We start from the raw sequence: 22197 nt of genomic DNA, 5'->3' as shown, positions 1-22197 counted from the left end.
ATATATATATATATATATATATATATATATATATATATATATATATATATATATATATATATATATATATATATATATTAAAAGAGTGCAAAAAGAGGATGAAGGTACCAGTGTTACCATTCCCGCAAAGGCACATGAGTAAAATGACCAAGAGAAACAGTAACATGTCCATCCTCTTCCTTACATCCATCAAAAGTATATCCTACCCATATATATCTTCAACCTGATACTAACAGTATACAAAATAATATATCCATCAAACCATTCCAAGCTTCATTAAGTCTTTTGGATCCATTGATAATCACATGTTGAAGAAACGCTGCTTGTGGTCCTGCTTGTAAGATTCTTCTCCTTCAAACTAATTTAGAAAATCAGTAAGCATGTAGAACAATGGGGAGTAATTTAATTAATAACGTCAAATTTAAGTATTAGATATGCAATTATGTTTAATATTAAAAAAAATAGTTTATTATCCATTGTCATCTTATTTGATTGGAACACGGTTATCTCCCATAAAAGATACTTATGATAAGTAAAAAAAAACTTAGATAATTCTATAGAAAATGAGTTTTTTTTTTTATCATTTTAATCTATAGCACTTTTTTTATCATTCTACAGAAAATGAATTTATAGATATCCAATAAGGACCCAACTAATCCTTTTCTCATTGTTATTTTAAAAATTCATGCACACACTATTTTCATGCTTCAACATTTACGTTCTATTATGAATATTTTAAAAAAATGTTACAGTATTTACTTATTTAGACACATTTTATATTTTGGTTATAACACACATATAAGGGTGTGATTAAAAAAATATGAAGTGCAAAACTAAGTAATATAGTCATTTCAATAATTTCTTTGTCAAAAATGAATTTTATCAATGCAACTATTAAACTTAAAGTTCTCATGAAATAGATTTTTTTTATAGGCAAAATGGAATTAATTTATTAGGACTTTCAATTATACACTCAAATTTAAAGGTCACCCAAGGCACAATTATGTAGAAAAACAATGGCCACACAAGACACAAATTAATCAAGCTACTGCTCTTAATAAAAGTCTTCCCTTTGGGAAAAAATATTCTGCCCACCCATTTACATTACAGTGCATCTAATTAAGGTGAGCTGTATAACATTCTTTACTATTTCTTTCTCTTTTTCATTGCAATTATTTGTTTTCTATGTTAAGAAACTAACATGATTACATAAAAAAATATATTAAATCAAAACTAAAATAAGTTTTAATAAATATAATTTACAGTTACATATTCATTCGTATTGCATAAAAATAATTTTATCAGAAAAGTAATTTTATTAAAAGTGTGTCTTTACGCATTTTTACATAAGTGATTTTTAGTAATACTTTTTTGTCTACACTTATTAAAATTTTGTTAAAAGCTTTTGGCAACATTTAAAATATGTTGTCAAATGTAAATAAAGGTTACAATATGTTTTAGAGGCATGAACAATACACAATATTCGATAAAATGACACCAAAACATGGTAGTAATATTTATTCATATTTGATAACATTTTTTAAATGTTTCCAAAAGTTTTTAATAACATTTTTAATAACAGGCTATTAATGATTACATGTGTTGTAGTTATGTATTTCAAAAATTAATATTAATTTATCTTACACACTTTTAAGAGTAATAGATTATTTATTATATATCATTAAAATAAACAAAATCATTGATGAAGATAACAGGCTATGTTTGATTTTGCATTGGGTGCTCCAAACTCATTTTAGAGAGTACATTTTGTTGGAAAACTCAATTTGGTTGTAGTAAGACATAAGTTTAAATTGATTTTGGTTACATGTTGGGTTACCCCAAAAATACATTTTTATATGAAAATATTATTTCAAAATTCACTTTTGTAAAAGACTTGAAATGCTTTTACAAATGATAATCGTTAAATATGTTTTAATTTCACATATAATTTGAGGTGATTACCTAGCACTTTGATACATTGAGCCTTGTTTTGACTCAAAATTAAGATAGATTAGAAATTATCATTTAGGATCTTTGTTTTGTTAGTTTTTAGGATTTCTTAATGTTTTTGTGGAGCTTTTTTTTTTTTTTTTTTACAGGAAATGAAGTTGGGAATCCCTCACTTAAGTGTGACTTGTTGTATGCTTAAGCAAGGAGGGAGAGGAAGAAGCTGAATTTTTTTAATATCATAAGGCATCACTTAAGTTACTCAAGCTTAAGTGAGGAGAGTCAAAAGATGTCTTGAAAGGAATTAGAAAGTCTCACTTAAGGAGACATTACTAAGTGAGGTAGTCACACAAGTCCAAGCTCATATCATAATATAAAAGACCTAATGTTTAATTAAGGGGACATTCTAACACTTTTGAGACCACATTTTGTGAGAGATAGAACATCATTCTTAGGGCTTTTAGCTTGATTTCATTATGTTTTTGTATGTTTGATTTTGGGATTTATAATCAAGGCATGAGCAGCTAATCTCCTTATCTATCAAGGTTAGAAAGGTGGAATTCAATTTCATGTAATACTCTTCTTTCAATATAGTTATTCAGTTTATTATTCTTCCTTTTCTCTTAATGCTTGTTCTAACTTGATTGCCTATTACTTAATCTTAATTTAGTCGATAAACATTCTTTTAATTTTCAAACTAAGAATAGTTACTGATTGGGATTAATGCTAGACATAGGTCAATATCAATTAGACTCTATTAATTCTTGAATGTTAATGCTAGTCATTTAGGTTAGTTTGTCAAGACATTGAAAATTAATCTAAATGACTTAGATTCTTTCGCCTAAGACATTAGAATTAGAATATAATTATGAATTAAAAAAAATTACATAAATAACTAGATTAATTAAGGTTATCGCATTAAAAAGGGGAAAATTAAGTTCAACCATGACTAGTCAAATCACTCATTCTCACAAAAACACTGATTTTTTCTTCATTTATTCTTTTTAATTACATGTTTTTATTTTTACATTGTTCTTTTATTATCCAAACACAAACCATTAAAAAATATTTTTACAAAACCTTAATCTTTTATTCGAAATTGTCTAAATAATCACTATTCCTTTGAAAGACCACTTGAATGTAAGCCCTAAATATTACTTCAAAATTTGGTTTCACTTTATCATACGAAAAATCCCTAAAAAATTAAATTTAACAACTCAAACTTAAGTTTACAAGCTTTAATCCAACTATTAAAATTATTATATGTATAATAATAAATAATATTAATATTTTAAAAAAAATAGTTTTCCCGTCCCCACTTATCTTAGGTCCGGGATCTGCCCGTGCGTGTATATATAAAACTTTTGAATATTTTGTTCAGTACAATCTAATTAAATTCTTAAAGAAGTTAATATTTTCTACGTGTATAACACTTTTGAATATATTTTTTTTTAATAGTGTAAATTTTATTGCTTTTAAAGTTAAAGTTTTCTTTATCTTTTATACTATCTAGGACACAAAATAATTTAAGTACTTTTTTAATTTGAGAACAACTTTACATTGTTGACCTATAAACTATTTGTGTTTAATTTTTTGAAACTTATTATGTATTTTTTTCTCACACGTCTATTTCTACAGATACACATATGGGGACCTGGAATATTTGGAAACACCGGAATAAATGTATCTTCCAGGGAGCGGTGTTTGATACAGCAGCCATCATCAACGATTCGGTGTTACATTCTTGGTCGTGGCTAAAAGGATTGGAGCGTGATTTTTGTTATTCTTTTCAGCAATGGTCTTTTAATTTAAGAGCTTGTATTATTTCTGATTTGAGTGTTAATCGCTGAATATGCTGCAACCTTTGAGTGTTAATTGCTGAATATGTTGCATTTTCTGTATACAGATTTTCTGATGTAATTTGTTACTCTAAAGCACTTCTTGTGCCGTTTTATTGATATATCTGTTTTTGACGATTAAAAAAAACAACAACAACATCTGACCAGCATTTTTACAAATTATGAAATCTAAACATGTTGTGAGCACTCCGATTCAATGTTGCAAGTAGCATATTGAAGGTTAATATAATCACCTTTCTAAGAAAAACGTTGAATCCAGTTGGAAGTTGGTGCAACAACAGGTGCCAAGAAAGTTGGTCCATGTTTGTTCGGTGCCACAACTCCTCCAAAGGCTTAAAAGTTAGCTGAAATTGGGAAAATATTTGAAAGAACCAAACTAGATCATTGGGATTGTGAGAGGATGAAAGAACCAAACCAAACTATTCACCATCAATAATATGTGATATATAACCAAAATTAAAACAGTTAGCATATATACTAGAGGTCACACGCATAAGAATTGTTTGGACAAATGATGGGTGATGAAATACAAAAACAGTTAGCATATAATGATTTTTGTATTTTACCATCGGCCATTTATCCAAACAATTCTGCACGTGATATGATGAATTTAGCATACAAAGTAATTAACTCATCATCAGTTAGGAAACCTTCATTTATACTATTTGGAAGATAAGCTCACGTCATTCAAGGCTCATGCATGCATTGATCTCGTGGTTGTACTCAATATAATTGAACTTCAAAGTTAAGTTTGGCAATAGGAGAGTGATCATACATTCTAGTGATGCCTCATTTTTCTAATAGGTGAGATGCTCCATGGTTAGGTTGTTCAAAGACAAGAAAAATATAGATCTCACCTATTTTTCAAGTGCAACATTTTTTTTAAAGACAGATCATATATAGGTATTTTTCATAAGATACATGCTCGAATCGATAAAATTATTATCAACCTAAAGTTCTTTCTTTAATTATTTAATACATTTGGAACTCAAATTTAAAATTATTAATTAAGTTAAACAATCATGCTCAAATATAACATATACATTTGATGAATGTATTGCTGATTACTTGCTATTCTTGGGACTTCTATGCTGCGATTCAGAAACAAGGGACATGTGGCAAATCATATGGTATACCAAAATCTAGTTTAGCTATTTAGTCTGCTAGGAATCAGACAATAGAATTAGATGCTTGTGGATTTTAAAGGAAATATTATATTTAATCAAATTTAGACAAGTGGTCGTGGATAAAAGCCGAAGTATCAATGTCTAAATATATATTCTTTCTATATCTAGCATTAATTAAATCCAACAATTTTCTTAAATTTTCAAATAAAGCTTTTTTTAAGTATTCAATCATTTTAGTTCCTAAAATTGGAATTGGAAGATGTTGTCATGTTAGACCCTAAATGAAAAAATATCAAAAAAAATCTTGAAAATGCAAATCGAGAATCACATTAATTAAGAAAAACGTTACTTAAATGATAATATGAATATATATTTAGGGATAAATAACAGTAATTAAGTTTAGGGGTTTATTTGATATTTCAAGAATTTATTTGACATTTTCTTAATTTCAGTGGTCAACGTGTGAGGGTTTTCTACTTTCAAGAACCAAATTAGTTGTTCACTTTGTCTTTTTATATGAAAAATAAAATTATTAGTAACCTGTCACCAAACTCAGCACAAGGAATACCAAAGTTTAGGAGCAATATAATCAAGGATTACAAAAGAAAGTGGTACAACCATAGTTAAACCAGTATCACTACTTCTAAAACCACAATATCAAGACCCTATATCAAGCAATTTCCTGCGTATGACAACCATATAGATAAAATGATGACCATAATTAACAACATCAAATCATAGCAGCTTCAAGGCAGCATATCGAGCAGTACATTTGTGGGATAACCTTAGGCCTTATCTGGACAGCAGAAAATAAAAAACTTGGAGGCTGCACATCCTGAACAAGTGACTTGATGTTTTACAGGTTTTAAGATGGCTTCACCAAGAACTTCACGTTTGACATTTGACAACAAACATAGAAGAATACTAGCCTGCAATAATTGGTTTGGTTTCTGTTCTTTTTGGGGGAATAGCATATATCATGTAACTTATAAATAATGAGGATGTATTATGTGTTTTAGACTGAGTTATTTTGATGGTTAAGGTGTGAGGAATTTTAAACAAGGGTTGAGTTTTGGAGATGTAAAAAGATTTCTCTCTTGTTCAATATATACTTTTGAGTACCCTTTGTATTCAAAAGAATAATACAAATCTTTTCTCTTCCTCAAAAAAATAAAAAAGTTAATTTGTGTGATTTCTATTACAACCATTAAGAAATTAATACTAATCATGTACTCTTATAATTTGCAGAGTGTCATATATATTAGGTTTTGAAAGATTTCTACACATGGCTTGGTTTATGCTTCCCTTGAATGTGAAACATCACGTTCATGCTAGGACTGGTAAAGGGAAGTTAAAATATGTCTGGAAAGTCTTGTGACTCTATTTTGGTCTCTATGATTAATGTTATTCAGGAAAAGTATTATGTTAAAATATCAGCTAGCTCGATCGTAAACACTATACCTTTTAGAATCGATTAATTCAAGTCTTAGTCATAGTTATTAGCTTAAGTTACAGAAAGCCTCTTTTTTCTTTTGTGGACTGGTGCTTTAGTTATCTGTACGTATATATAATGTACTAATTAGAAGTGGGCAAGACAAGTCTCTTGATGTGTAAATAGATTATAGAGTGCTTCTTATACTCCTTTTAATATATATTTTGCTTATAAAAAAAACTGCAAAAGTAATAACATTTTTCAATTACACATTAATTAGGACAATCTACAATGTTTCCAGCCTTTCCCTTTACTCCTACAAAATAATAATTTAATGGCATTGAACTTGTTTTATGGGTGAAAATAATCATAAATTTATTGGCGGACCTATATGTAAGTGAGTGCAAAATGCACCCTCTCACTTTGACAAATTATAATTATAAGTAAATATTAAGTGTGTTTATATTATGCCCCTGGTCTGTTTTTATACGCTGGAACACACGCTGCTTTTCAACTTTTGTATTTTTAATTATAAGATATGTAATTTATTTTATTAGATGTATTAAAATTTTATAATATAATTTTAATGTTTATGTTTTTATCTTAACAATAATAATAATAATAATAATAATAATAATTATTATTATTATTATTTTAAATTAATTATTTCCATCCATTAACTTAGAGTCTTGAATTCGTTGGTAAATTAAAATCTCAATTAATTTAAGCCTAATTAAAGTGATCTATAAATATAGTCATTCCCACCAAAATTTATCCAAGAATTAATAACAAGTCATTTACATAAAAAAATATCTTTGATTCAATAACTAATCATAGGCTCTTTGTTTAAAAAGGCAGCATTTACTTAAATAGCATGCACACCCAATTATTTTTCTTATTTAGTTGAGTAAATATCAAATGATCAAGAAGTTAAGACTTGAGAGCAATATATATCAAACATTAACTCCTTTAAAAAAATCACAAATTAATAAAACTTCAGTTTGTACCTGATGTAAAAATCCCATATCCCTCGATAGGATGTAAATATATCTAGTTTAATAATGATAAAGAATTCACATCTACATTTCGTATATGTGTAATTGATTCCACATTCATTCTCCTTTATAGCTGGACTAAACAGATAGAGAGGACAGAAATTTATATCTTTCATATTACTACACTATACGCAATATATCTATATCAAATTTAGCACACTCAGCACCAAGATCTATTATTTCTAGATTTTAACACTCATCTTAATTTTTTGTAGAGACTCTCTTATATACATTACAAAATTTAAATTGTGCAAACATCAAATTTTTAGATCTATCACTACTCACAATAATGCTATTTTATATCTATTAGTTTGTATTATGGTCGTCATTTTTCTTCTACTATCACTCCATATTCATTTTTTAAAAATAACTTCCCAAAACAACCCTTTATGAATTTTGAGATTCCATCATCCTCTCAAACATATTTTAATTTAAAAATAAACTAGAAAAAATTACTAACTAAATTGTGCTTGAGTTTACAAGAACAATCTCAATATCTCAATAAGACATATTTTATAATTCATATCCCGATAACTATTGATATTTACAACTAATTAATACCCAAAAGAATTATTACAACTTGCGCCAAGCAACATTGTATCTCCCAAACAAATAAAAACGAAAGAAAAAACACAAATACAAACACAAAGGGTTCATTTTTGATGAAAATAATTGATGAAAATACAAAAGCATCTCTAAGTTATTGTTCCTTATATATAATTAAAGTCTCATATTCTTCTCCCACTCCCACACTCTCTAGGAACTAGTTTTTAAAAATTATTCTATAAAATAATTTTTAAGAACTAAAATACAAAAACCGATCGATCATCACGTACACCAGCAGCAATATAATAGCTAATAGCTTCTCAGGACTAGTTTCCATCATTATTGTAACCAGGAGGAGGTTTGTTGAGGTCAATAACAAAGTTCCCTGGAGGAGGAGATGTCTCCACTTCATCATTCTCAACAATAGCAGGAAGTGCAAGCATCACTTCTCTCTTCTCCACCTCAACAACATCATCATCATCATCCTCTTCAATTTCAACAACAGCAGGAAGTGCAAGCACCACTTGGCTGCTCTCCACCTCTACAACATCATCATCCTCCTCTAAATTTTCAGCAATTGCAGGAAGTGCAAGCACCACTTCTCTCTTCTCCACCTCTACAACATCATCATCATCGTCCTCTTCATTGTTCTCTTCAGCACATTGCTCAACTTCAGCAGAAGACTCCACTTCAGTCTTCTTCTTCTTCTCTTCCGCATTAGCTGCTGCAGGCTCGGCTTCAACTTCCTTTTCATCAGAAGAAAGCTCTGCTTCTTTGTTCAACTCGCAAAGAAGCTCCCCTCCAATTTGGACCATTTTGTCTATTGCACAATTCATTTCAGTGTTTTCTTCTGCAATATAAGGCACAACTTTAATTTTCTGATCGACAGAATCATCATGCTCCACCATCTCTTCTACTTCTTTGTTAAGGTCGAACAAAGAAAATCCTTCATGAGGCATGCCCTTGTCTCCAACGACAGGCTCCACTCTTGTAGTTTCTCTTTCAGCATCACTGGGGGAGTGCAGCACCATTTCTTGATCAGCTTCTAGATTTAGGTCAATCCCCAAAAGTCTCACCGCACGAGGCATGTCATTGTTTCCTTGAGGTTCCACACCCATGTTCTTTATAGTGTCACTCTCCACTTTCATTTCTGTTTCAACATTGCTGGGAGAGTCCACTATTTCGTCAACTCTTCGATTTAGGTCCAATTCAAAACGTCCTCCATGCGAAGTGCCCTTGTCACCTTCAGGCTCCACATTCATGCTCTCTACCGCACCATCAATCTCCACTTTTTCTTCTTCAACATTGTTGTCCAAGATCACTATTCCTTCTCCTTTGATGAGGTTTGAGTCCAACTCCGAAACTCCTCCATGAGGCATGCCCTTGTCATCACCTTCAGGCTCCACATTCATGCTCTCAATGGCTTCAGTCTCCACTTTTTCTTCTTCGACGTTACTGGGCGAGTTCACTGTTCCTTCTTTGTTTATGCCCTTATTGTCACCTTCAGGCTCCATATTCATGCTCTCAGTTGCTTCAGTCTCCACATTGTCGTTGGGTGATTTCACTGTTAACCCTTCTCCTTTGTTTTGGTCCGAGTCCATCTCCACAAGTCCTCCATCAGGCACGCCCTTGTCTCCTTCCACTTTCTCACTCTCAACATCTCCACCTTCTAAACACCCAGCATATACAACAACAACACATAAGTATATATATAAATTCCCATCCATCCCTATGTTTTCTTTGTGAACAAATTAAAAAACATAAAATTAAACTAGCACGGTGCTAACAACACACCACATCTGTAACATCTACTTCTAACACAAGTGCGTCTCATTAAATAATTAACAAGTGGGATCCAAAAAAATCATATTTTTTAATAAATTTCAGCAAAAAATAACTAGTGTTCAAAGTTGCATGTCAAAGAGTGTGTTATTACTGGCGATTCTCGGCAAACCAACCCAGTCATGAAAAATGGTTGACAATCTAGAAATTCGTATAAATATATATATAGTTGGGTTAATTTTAATTTACCTTGAGGCCGCATTTCCTCATCAACTTTTTGTTGTTCAACATTTGGGGTTGAAACGGAAGACGATTTGAAACGCTTAGAATCGTTGCTGCTATTTGGATCGGATTCGCAAAACGGATTGGTTTCCGTTGAAGCCTTTCTCTTGTGACTAACCCCAACCAAGGTGGGTTTCTGACCCACTTCGTCATTCCCTTTAGGAGCCACTGCATCATCACCACCACTCTTAATTTCCAACTGTGGTGAGAGGCTAAGTGCCTTCTCTCCATCTCCATGGGACCCTTCACCCCCTTGAATGGGAGAAGAAGCAGTGGTCATGGTGGTGGCGGCGGCGTCCATCTTCACTGACTCAGAGTTCTTCATGGTTAATGAACTGAAAATGAAACCGATCTTTTAGACTAAGGAAAACACAGAGAAACAAAAGGAATGGATAGCTGAATGTTAAGGGTAGGGTTTCGGACACATGACAAGGTTCATTATATAGGCTACGTAGAAAGTTGGCAAATGTTTAGGTGGCAAAGCTTGTATGAACGAAAAACATTTCACGTTTCATTTTTTTTCTTTAGGCGGGGGGACACAAAATAAAAATGGAAAATGCTTGTTAAATTTACTTAAAATGAATTTCTATATATACGTTCTCAAGTCAAATATATGAGGGAGATAATAGTATTCGGATTGTGAAATCCAAATTTTGCTTTTTCTTAACGAGAAACTAAATTATATTTCTACCTTTTAGATGAAACGAAGATCGTTTTGGCCTCCTTGTCTATGCTTATTTATGGCTAGCCAATAAATATATTATATATATATAAAATATGTATTAAATGACATAATTAAATATTATTTATTCTTCCCTTTTAAATAATTAAGAGATTATTTGTTTCTATGTGTTTTACTTGTTTTGTATTTACCATTGGTGATATTCAAATTTCTTTTTGGTGAAATTCATATTTCAAATGCGCGCTCAAAGACATCTGGCTGAAAATATTGTATTTTTCCAAGCCAAACGGATATTTAATAAAAATATAAATGATGCTGCGTTACTTCTTCTTTTAACTTTATGCTGCGTTACTTTGTACTATACTTATATTTATATTAAAATAATTATAATATATATATATATATATAGGAGCGGATCCTGAGACAAGGGATCAATTAAAAAATTAAAATTCATCCAAAAATTATATCATTACTTATATAAAAAAAAATATTCATAGATGTTCCAATAAATTAAATTACATTAATAATCCATCAAAATACAAAAGTCTTATAAAAAAACATACAATATATTTCTGATCGATGTCACAAAAATAATAAATGATTATTAGTTTTTCAACAATTTTTTTCAATTTATACTATCAAACAATTGATAAAAAAAATTATCTTTCATTCTATTATTACGTAGTCTTGTTACTAAAATATTAAACATAAAATATGAAAAAATTAAAAACATTTTTCTTTGATACAGTGCACCTTTCGATCTTTGTCGATATTATCAATGTTACAACTCATAACTACAACAATTACCATTATTTGCTTACATAGTTTGGAAGTTATAACAATATTTCATCAATCTAATGCAACTTGTTTATATGAGATTTTTTTTATCACTTCTTATTTATTTAAGATTTGAAAAACAAGAACTCCTCGAGTTGTAAAAAATTAAAATAAAGTTAAACAATTAAATATTAATTATATAATAACTAAAATTTAATGAAATATAATATTTAAATCCAGGTTTGTTGAAAAAGATAACATTACCAATAATTTTATAATTTGAAAACGTTAAGAGACAAAAATTAATTATATAATAACTAAATTTGATAAAATATATTAAGATAAGATTTCATAAAAAAGTTTACTATTGATTTCTTTTTTGATTGAGTTTACTATTGATTTCAATATTATAAAAATAATAATGTTAAGAGATAAAAACTAATTACATAATAATTTTTAAATTTAAAAAATATAAATTCAGTTTTAAATTATATTTATTTACTTAATAAAAAAATCAAATTTCTTTAAAATAAATAAATATAAATGAAATACTAATCTGTTTTTTAAAAAATTATAAAAAAAAAATAAGGGAGGCCAAACCCTCCTCCTTCCTACATGGTTCCGCCCAATCCATAGATATAGAGAGTAGTGTAATAACTCATGTTTTGTACCAGTCTTAAGATTATATTTTACAATTTATTAAGATTTTTAATATATTTTTATACGTGTGTTTGTCTTTGTGTGTCCATGTGTCTCTTTGTGCACCTACATTTTTTACTAAACATATGATCTAAAGTTTTAGTTAAAAAGGATAGACTTTGAATCATTCAAAAAGTCTTTTTAGATTTAACAAATTGACATATTTAGTAAATATAAATATTTTTTTAGTCTTATTATTATATTAATTTTATAATGTGTTCAAGTCATATTTATTTATCTTTTTAAATATTAAACATGTTAGCATACATAAAAAAATTAAGTCTATAAGTTTATTAAATGATAAACTTTATCCTATTTAGAAGCCTTGTTATGCAATATAATCTTGTAAGTAAATTATCAGAATGTCATATTACACATTAAAAATAATTTTATATCATATAAACAAATTAGAATAAACTTTTATAGAGTCTAACTTGCGTATCTTGATTCTTGTCTTATCCCTTGAGTACTAGTGATTTTATTTTTCATAATTTATAGTTTGTTTAGACTAATATTTTTTTCATTGGCTAATTAATTTATTTAGGGATGAGAAATAATAGAAGTATACTTTGTAGCACATTTTTTTGAACACTTTAATTACCATTGACTAAAATTTACTGAAAATAACAATTTTGGGTGATCTTACTTTTCATTTAATGAAACCTGATCCTTATCTTTAAATAAATTTTAACCACAATAATATATGCTTTAAAAGTGTGTGTTAGAAAATATATTACTAATAGAATTGGACATAGGTCAGTCTAGATAGGATTGAGACATTTTAATATGAATGGATCAATTTTAATTAGTTTAAATTTTTTATTTGGGTCTCCATTTCGAATGAAACCTACAATCCAATCATATTCATTTTGATTTGGATCAAGTGATCAAATTTATTATTAAAATAATAAATTATATATATAAAAGAATTGATGCTAAATTACTGTTAATTACCAAATCAGTCATAAGTAATGACAATCAAAAGCCTAAAACAAAACTAAAATTGCTAAGACATTGTCATTTCTTAATACAAACAATTAAAAGGTTAACAAAAATATAAAAAAAATCATTTAATACGATGGATTGGTTCGGTCTGAATCCTTTAAATCAAAATCAGATACTCAAACCAAATTTATCAGATTTTCAGTTTTTTAATCCAAACCAATGAATCGAGTCAATCCGAATTTTTCAGTTCGGATTCATAAGTTATTATTTAGGGATGTATCATAACTACATAAAAAAAATCAGTATTCTAATAATTGAGACTTGTGATCATCTCTAATCATTAACAATCCTTATTTAGGATGTGTCATACCTACATAAAAAATTTAATATAAAATAAAATAAGCTTAAAAAAAATTTTCAAGAAAGACAAACTATAGGCTTAAAAATAACATATAATATGCAAAACTTAGACCTTAAATTTTTTAAAAAGACTAAACCTATTTAAAGAAAACTATATCAGGCCCAACTATTTCCACCCCTAATTATGACCCATCTTAATCTTATTTTCATAGTGTGACTCTTAATTACAAATAAGGATCTTACTAAATGCACGTTCCATTTTTCTTTTAAACCCCCTTCACTAACTTTCTAATTATTTTTCCATATATATCCTTTCTTTTTCATTTTCTGGAGATCAGTGCACCCCCATTCTCTCCTCTGCTGCAACACAAGGCAAACTTAAACTCCAATTTCTTATACTCGCCCAAATGAGGCACTAACAAAATCAAACTTAAACCAACCTTTCAACAACGAAAATGCACATGGGAAATCCATATTTGTTTTTTAAAAAAATTTAAGATTTACGTTTTTGCCGGAGACGACACAGCGCCGACCATCGTTCCTCCACCAGCGACGCCTGGCAATAGATCTGGGAGTTAGGTTCCTGCGGTGAAGATCGAAGAAGCACGCTCTCCACTCCTTCGCCTGAGTCGATTCATGACCGTCGTCAGAGTCAGCTTGATGCCGCCAGTGGCTACAACGCTGATGAACAGTGGGTGGGCGGGGTTGCGGCAGACAAAATCACGGTGGATTGCGGCGTAGGTGGGTGTAGGTCACTCTGTCGACGAGGTGTGAGTCGAGGGATGACATGCGGTGTTGGGGAGGATAAAGCTGAGTGAGAAACTGACTAATTAATTCCCATTAGGCATTCAAATGGCGTATGGGGATTGTTATGATTTTATTGTCTGAGTCTTATTCATTACAGTATGAATTAAGTTAATATTATTTAAATTTTACATTCTTCAAAAATAAAATATTGTTTTTTTATTTTAAAATATCAGATCAATTATTAATTTCTTAAACATTTATACTTGATATAAATTTTATCCTTTAAAGACTTATTATATATCAATTAAGTGTTTAAAAATTAGAAAAGATAATTTCGAATCATTTAATATTTGACTTATAACACCATGTATCAAATTAACACATTTTAATTGGTATGATTATAAGTGTTTATGATCGTACCAAATTAATTTTAGTAAAGAGATAACTATTGACGTATAAAACCTTGTATCAAACTAACCATACTGTCCAAGAGACAAAGCTAACATCAAATATAAGTGATGAACAGTTCGGCCTAAACGAAAACTCGTCAATTTACTGTTAAGTTCAGATAGTGAAAGACGTTTCAAATTTTATCATAATAGAGAGGAAGAAATTACAACTATAAATTATAAAACTCCAAGGGCATATATGGAGACACCTTTTGAAAAGAGTTGCTCATGCAAAATATTATGATTGTTTGGGAATCCGCTAATTGGGTAAACAAATTATTAAGAATCTGCTGGACTAAATTATATGTTTAACCCAAAGTTTATTTATAAAGATTTGTTTGCCACGAGTCATTAATATTGTTATGGAATTTACAACAAGATTAACAACTACAGTGACAAACAAAAAGTTCATAATTATATATCTAAATTCATGTTCCAATATAACCCCTTCTTTTGAATGTATCTATGAACCCAATCCTTGCAAACAGGCAAGTTAGAATTACATGTATATGGTACAAAAGGCTTTGTACTTTCTTGTAGCTGAAGGTATAATTAATCATTGGATATTTGAGCATTGGATATAATACTAAACTCTGGATATCATGTAAAATGAAAAAAAAATCAATAGATTTGTTTGAACATAACTCCATGACGAAAATCAAAGCTAAATGGACAAATATCTCACACCAGATTCTAGTGTTTGGGATTTAATTGCTAGTCTTGTGTCCCTACCACCTGCCAAATCAGTAGTTATAAGTTATTAAAGTATTGATACACATAAGAACCAAAAGAATATTAGTACATTAACAGTATTGAAATAAATTAAGTTGAAATTTAAGTGCTGCCACGTGTCTGACGCTAGTTTTGATATATGTACATTAAGAAAATAACTATGCTATCAGAACTCAAGGATAGAATGGTTGATCAGAGAGTTGGTCCAACGTATAACCTACACCATGCAAAGTTATCAAACTCGAGAGTTTATGTAGACTCATGAGAGTTCCATAGACTCGACTCGTGACTCAACTCATAAACTCGTAAGAGTCTATTTCGTATAAAGATAATATCTATAAATAATATATTAATTAAACATTTCAACAATATAATAAAGCAAAATAATAAATTATAAAGTTCAAAATATTTATTTAACCAAGCCTAGTAATAATACATCACTATTAGATAATAACTTGGAGAGGTTATAGTAGTGGTAGATCATTCTCATCGAGAGTTTGTTGTTATTAGAGAATAAAGGTTTGATATTATTAAAGGTGAGAATTTTGTATTTGAGAATAATACACTAAATGAAAGTATGTTGAATACTATACAAAAAGAAAACAATAAAAAAAAATGACTTACATTTTGGTCTAATTTTTTTAACTTGCTAATTCATTGACTTGGTGGTAAACTCGAGAGTTTACCGAGTTTACTCAGAGTTTATAGAATTTGCCTAGAGTCTACGAGTTTACTCAAGAGTCGACTCGCAGAGGACAAGTGAATTTGTAAACTCGTAAAAGTTAGCGAGTTAACTCGAGAGTTTGATAACCATGCCACCATGTAAGTTCAGAGTTCTGACCATTATAATTTGGACGGATTTCCGATTTTATTTAAACACCCAAAGGCGCTTGAAAACAACAGAGTTTGAAGGGACCAAACTCAGAATATCCACAGAAGGACCTTCATGAAAGGAAATCAACCAACATTACCTGCTACTGTCCGGGGTTCCCCAAAAGCCGCTCAACTGCTGCATGTACGTTCCCTGATGTAGCAATAAGAGCCCTTATGTTCTCTTGCGTGTCAAAGAACCCCATCTCTTGAAGCTGAGAAAGTTGGGTGGCATACAATTGCTCCGGTGGCTCTGATTAAAACAATGAAGTCACGCCAGTCAGGGAGGGCAGTATAAAAACTATTTGGACAGAAGACAACATCGTAGTATAAAATCTATTTAGATAATTACAAAACTATGCTAACCATTTGATCTGTTAGGAACAGCCAGGCTACCAGCTCCAAGTCCACCAAACATGCTTGATAACATCTCCAGCCCCATGTTGTTCAATGGTCCTACCAATAAAACCATTCAATAGCAATTACCAAAAATGAGCACAAGTTCTGCATGCAATCAAATGGCAATTGCATCATGCAGCAGCCACCTTAGAACCTCATATTTGACCGTTCATTGTTACTCTAAAGATGCATGGGCCCCTCCAAGAGGTTGCACATGTATAAATCAGTTGTATGGATTTAGCTAGAAGGGCTTTAAATTTGTTTATAAGGATTTAAGGCAAAGCCTTTACTCATAGGTCACATTTTTTAAACACCCATATCACTCTGATTTATGAATCATGATCCACATATAAAGTCAGAACAAAGATCTCAGAGCGCACCACAAAATAGACAAATTTTCATTTTTAGTCTGAGAAAAAACAAAGTCCCTGCTGATCCAGATTTCACCAAACAAATGCAAAGAACAAGTACAAGGGGAAATCTAATCACATTATAATGTTCAACAGATTCAAAAATTATAATTCAAATTAAATCAAGTACCAGCAGATGATCTTACATGATAGTAAAGCAATTTGAATTGCCAATGCAAAACCATAGACACAAAAAATATTCCAAACAAGACTAACTGAGCATGGTTTCTAGTACTAAACAGAAACGAAAAAAAAGAAAGCAGAGTTCTCTTGCATACCAGTGCCTCCACCTGTTTGACCTGGTTCCCTGCAAAAGCATCCAGATAAACAGAAGATTAAGCTAGCAACAAACATTAAACAACAAAGTAAAATTCAAGCAATAACTACTTATTTTGCCACCAGGAAAAATTCCCATTCAGGGGGCTTGTGTTGTACACAGATTTTGTTTTTGTTATTAGTGAAGAAAGTTTAGGGTGAAGGAAGGCTCTCTGCAATTCAAATCAGCAACCTCAGCAATGATTTTCAGTGGGATTCCAATTTCATATGGAGGAACCCCAGACTCAAACCCAAGTCTTGCAATTGTTATGAACAAAAGGTCAACCAGATGGGCCAAACCCCCATTGGCTGTGTTGTATGCAGATTATTTATAGTGCAAAAATGAATGATGGCTTAGTATGAATAGTTGCATCTAAAGGAAATAAAGCAATTGGTTAAGATAGGGGATGAATAGTTGAATAATTAGTGGGGTGGTTAGCTTAGATAGGAGAGTAGAAGATGATTCATTCTGTTTCATGATATGAGAACTGAGTATTAGGTCTGTTGTAAGAAAAGGAAAACTCTATAAAGAGGAAATACTTGGAAGGAGAATTCTCTCCTTAGATTCTTTGTAATTCAATAAACATTATCAAAGTATTTTCCATTGTTTCACTATTTTTCTCAATTTCCCTGAAAACTCATTAACCAATTCCGGATTCCTAACACAAAGCCCTGCATGGCCCTTTCTTTCCTACCAATTCCTGATTCCTAACACATCATAGTCATTGTTGTTGCTTTTGGTACCATAACTGTAATAGGCAACAACAATGACTGGTTGTCACCTGAATGTTAGGACACTTGTGTGAACAGTATGGCAGTTATCAGTGCGTTTAGTAATTTATAGGGCAGCTGTGTTTGGTAACTTTTCTACAGTTATGCATGTCTCTCTCTTATGCATATGGTGTGTCAGTTTCTGCATTGAGTATTGTATTTTGGGTGTGATTGAGAAGCCTGTGTATTATTTTTTTTATCAGCAAAAGCATATATATATATATATATATATATATAGAACATTAAAAATAGTACAAGCAGTACTGTTGTATATACATCCTAGCATTTGCAAGGTGCATAACTGCGGTGACCTAATACATGCTAACCAACTTGAATTAGGAAGCCAAAGATCTGGCTATCTGCTAGGTACCCAACCAGCCTAACTTGTATTATATAAACTATCCCCCCTTAACACAAAAAACTATCCCTAATGTTACTCTCTGTGAGGGGACCTTATCCTGTGTTCTTCTTTTGCTGTCTGGTATCTGTTAAAACCTTTTTTGATAATTTGGTTTAATTCAGAAAAATTATAAATAACATTACCTAGATTGTGTGTGTAACTCTGTCTGACAGAAAAGTTCATCCAACTAAATATAGGGAAGTCAGATTATGTCTAGGCCTAATCCTAGTTGCAACAGAAGTACTAGGAACAAACAAATAACTACATTATAGTACAAATCCAGTTAGCCATAATAAAACGATGTTATTGTTTCTTTTTGGGGAGTAAAAAAGAAAAGGCATGTGAAAATAGAAATGCAAAGATTGTTCCATTTCTTACTGTGCTGATTGTTGCTGACCAAGCTGAGACAGAAGAGTTTGCTGGAAAGACAAGAGTTGCTGCCATTGCAAATAGGACCACATAGTTGTGAGAAAATTACTTAAAAACAAGTGTCAAATTAGATCACATTACCATTTTAGAGAATAAAATAATACAGCATCGTCCTCATTAGATCACATCTTAGAGAAACTAATTTGTCAATGCACAACAAATAAAAAAACACTTTGATCATGGAATGTCAAAGTTTTTCCCCAAAACTTTAGCTAGGAGGCCATTATCCAACCACTTTATCTATGCAACACTCATTCCAGTTAGACCTGATGCTTGTTATTAGAATTTATCACAGAAAAAACAAAAAAAGAAAAGTGGAAACATTCACTATTGCCATTCTTCATACACTGTATATAAACATGACTAAAAGATTTAATATTGGACATTTGGACCACGTACTTATTAATGCACACAAAGATGAGTATGCAACCCTATGATTGAGAATATTAAGAGATCCAGAACTCTGAATCTGTCTACCTGCAGTGTCTCAGGTGAGGAAAACAGGCGTAGAAACTCTGGGTTTTGCATCACCTCCCTTAGAGAATTTAAATCAGGCATGCCACGCTGCTCATTATTGACCCCAAGAATCTAAAAGTGAATAAAAATGTTAGAGACATCAGTTCAAAACATGAAATCATAGGTAGACAGTAGGTAAATACCTGATTCATGGTCTGTGGATTGGAAAGGATACTTTGCATCATTTGTGAAATGGCTGGGTTTTGCATTAACTGGGTCAACATAGCAGTATCTGGCATCCCACCCATCATGCCTTCAAGATCTGGCAGTCCAAGCCCTCCTAGGCCAGTGGGTGCCGGCTGTCGGGCGTCCCCACCAGTAGTAGTTGACCTTCTGGTGTTAGTTTGGCCTCCTCCTCCAGCTGCAATATTCAACATCAATCAACCCAGTATTAATCGCAAGCCAGTCGACAATGTAGCTACCAGCTTGAGAATAGACCAAAAAATCAGAAGTAAAAACAATTTAAAACATCTGATGAAAAAGAGCCATTCAGTCACTGTATTTGAGGAGAAAATTATGGTAGGAAAACTTACTTCCAGTTGAGGACCACGGATTAGGAAGTGGGTTCGTATTGGGTACAGGGGAAGTTGCTTCAGAATTAGTAGTTGAGGGATTAGTGGATTGGTTCCTGACTGCTGCAGCATCATTTCCAGTGTTACCAGCCATTGTAGTGGCATTCAAAAATGGTTCTTGAACATTTTCATACATGCGTCTCAGCATGTTAAATCCCTCAGGAGAAGATTCAATGTTGCTCATTGCTCTGTCTGTATTCCTCATCATTTCGCGCATGATCTCAGGGTTCCTTGTAGCTTCGAGTGTCTGACGAAGAGTGCTGGGATCATTAAGTATGTGTGCCAGCTCAGGGTTCCTATCCATTAGCTCTTGCATCTGCGGGTTATTCATTATAAGATTCCGCACTATGTCTGGATTATTTATTAAATTCTGCATAGCAGGTGTGTTCATTATATCTCTCATTAAATTGGGATTTGACAAAAATGGTTGCTGCATTTGTTCAAGATCCGGAAAGCCCGCTCCAAATAAGCCATTGAGGCCACCGCCCCCCATCCCATTGTTACCACCAAGTCCAGGAAACGGTGAAGCTCCAAATCCTGGCCCTCCTAAACCCCCACCCTCATTAGCACCAGCACCTCTCGTGTTGGCAGTTGTGGTATTTCCACCACCGCCACCACCACTATTAGTCCCACCAGTGGTGTTAGAAGGAGAAAAACCACGAACCAAATGGACAGTGTGATCAGCCTCCAAACCTACAAATACAAATTGAAAAGTTAGTCATATTCGTTCATTAAAGAACTACTCCAAAACACCAGTTTTCTAGTGAAACGATTTCCCAATTCTCATGTTATGTTCTCACTTCTCACCCAAGAGGAATACAAGCCACACAACATTTAATCTTCCTATAACACCTAACACAAGCAGTACTCGTCGAAAATACCACAAATTCCTCAGCAAATTAATCCTACATTATTGTTATCTTTAAGCCATACAAATGCAAAGAAGAGGTTCATTACTTAATTCCACGCTCGCAAAAATCTCCAAGAAAAATAAACAAATTACAAGAGACCGAAGAGTATGAAAGTTATAAAACCATAACAAATTAAAAAAAAATCAGCAGACCAATAGGAAAAACACATCATATATAATTTTTCAATTAATTTATATATTAAACATGAGCCAAAATCGTTAAATCGATGCGAACAAATCAAATCAAAGTCAATACAAAAGAGAAATAAGATGGGTGGATACCGTAGCTTTGGAGGGGTTGATCATCCTTGAGGATCCGACCCTTGTAAATCAGGCGCTGTTGATCAGAGGATATATCACAATTGTGAGCAACCGCCTCCTTGAAGGATCTGACGGTGGAATCGAGGCCAATCTGAACGGAAAACTTGGAACCATTGGAACAGCGGATGTTGATGTTGACTTCGTTTGCGGCGTTCCGCTCTGTGGTGGCACTCTCAGCGGCAGCGTCATCACCTCCCATGTTGTCCGTCCAAAGCACGGCGGGGGAGGAGATTGATGTTCACCACTCCTTGATAATTGAAATTGAGGGAGAAAGGAATTGAAACCCTAACCCTAGAAAGATTGAGGAAGAATTGAAAGAATTTGGGAGAAATTGAAAACTGGAAAATTGAGAGATGACACACAGGAATCCGGACGGAAAATTAATTAAGAAAATAAAAAAAATACTGTGTTGCTAGGCTTATGCTATGGCTGTGAAATCGGACAATTAAAAATTAAAATAAATAGAGAAGGCAAGAAATGAGAGAACTGAGAGAAAGAGAGAAGGAGCCACGCTTCTTAAACCCACCTAGGCCCAAAAAAGAATTGATGTTGGTCTTTTTCAAGAAAGTTGGATGCAAGTGCTCAACCTGCGCCTGACCAAAGACCAAAGATGGCAACCGTCTCTTTGCACTCTTATTTATGAGTTTACCGTCTATGTTATCTCAAATTTTTTACACTATCCATATATAATTTTTTCTCTTAATTTATTTAACTACCACTATAACGTTTAAAAAGGAACTGTGTTACAACACAATTCGGTAATATAATATTATTATGATTGAAATATTTATATTTAGATTTTTTTTATTTTCTTACTTAAGTGGGTTAAGAAATGTAGTTGTAGGGCTCTCAATTCTTTCTCA

At 31.8% G+C, this 22197-nt stretch overlaps 1 protein-coding gene across 1 annotated transcript; it reads right to left on the bottom strand.

Annotated features, from left to right (window-relative positions):
- Window positions 1-15122: 15122 nt before the first annotated feature.
- LOC100780421 (ubiquitin domain-containing protein DSK2a) lies at window positions 15123-22007 on the bottom strand. Its single transcript, XM_006590681.4, has 10 exons — window positions 21861-22007; window positions 21296-21625; window positions 20065-20796; window positions 19675-19892; window positions 19493-19603; window positions 18965-19023; window positions 17379-17407; window positions 16658-16747; window positions 16393-16544; window positions 15123-15424 (listed from the first exon to the last, which is right to left on the bottom strand). Exons 2-9 carry the CDS (start codon window positions 21531-21533, stop codon window positions 16396-16398), a joined length of 1626 nt encoding a protein of 541 aa, XP_006590744.1. The 5' UTR covers window positions 21534-21625; window positions 21861-22007; the 3' UTR covers window positions 15123-15424; window positions 16393-16395.
- Window positions 22008-22197: the final 190 nt, after the last annotated feature.

Source organism: Glycine max, chromosome 11 (genome assembly GCF_000004515.6).
Source record: "Glycine max cultivar Williams 82 chromosome 11, Glycine_max_v4.0, whole genome shotgun sequence".
Taxonomy (NCBI): Eukaryota; Viridiplantae; Streptophyta; class Magnoliopsida; order Fabales; family Fabaceae; genus Glycine; species Glycine max.
The sequence above is the reverse complement of the archived record's forward strand: the minus strand, read 5'-3'. Positions and strand labels throughout refer to the sequence as shown.

Excerpts from the sequence above, each read along its gene's own strand:
- LOC100780421 (XM_006590681.4), bottom strand. The coding sequence starts at position 21,533 with ATGGGAGGTGATGACGCTGCCGCTGAGAGTGCCACCACAGAGCGGAAC. Across the intron at positions 16,748-17,378 it reads TCAAACAGGTGGAGGCACTG|GACCATTGAACAACATGGGG; the intron begins GTATGCAAGAGA and ends TTTTATTGGTAG. Across the intron at positions 16,545-16,657 it reads TGTTCCTAACAGATCAAATG|AGCCACCGGAGCAATTGTAT; the intron begins GTTAGCATAGTT and ends TGTTTTAATCAG.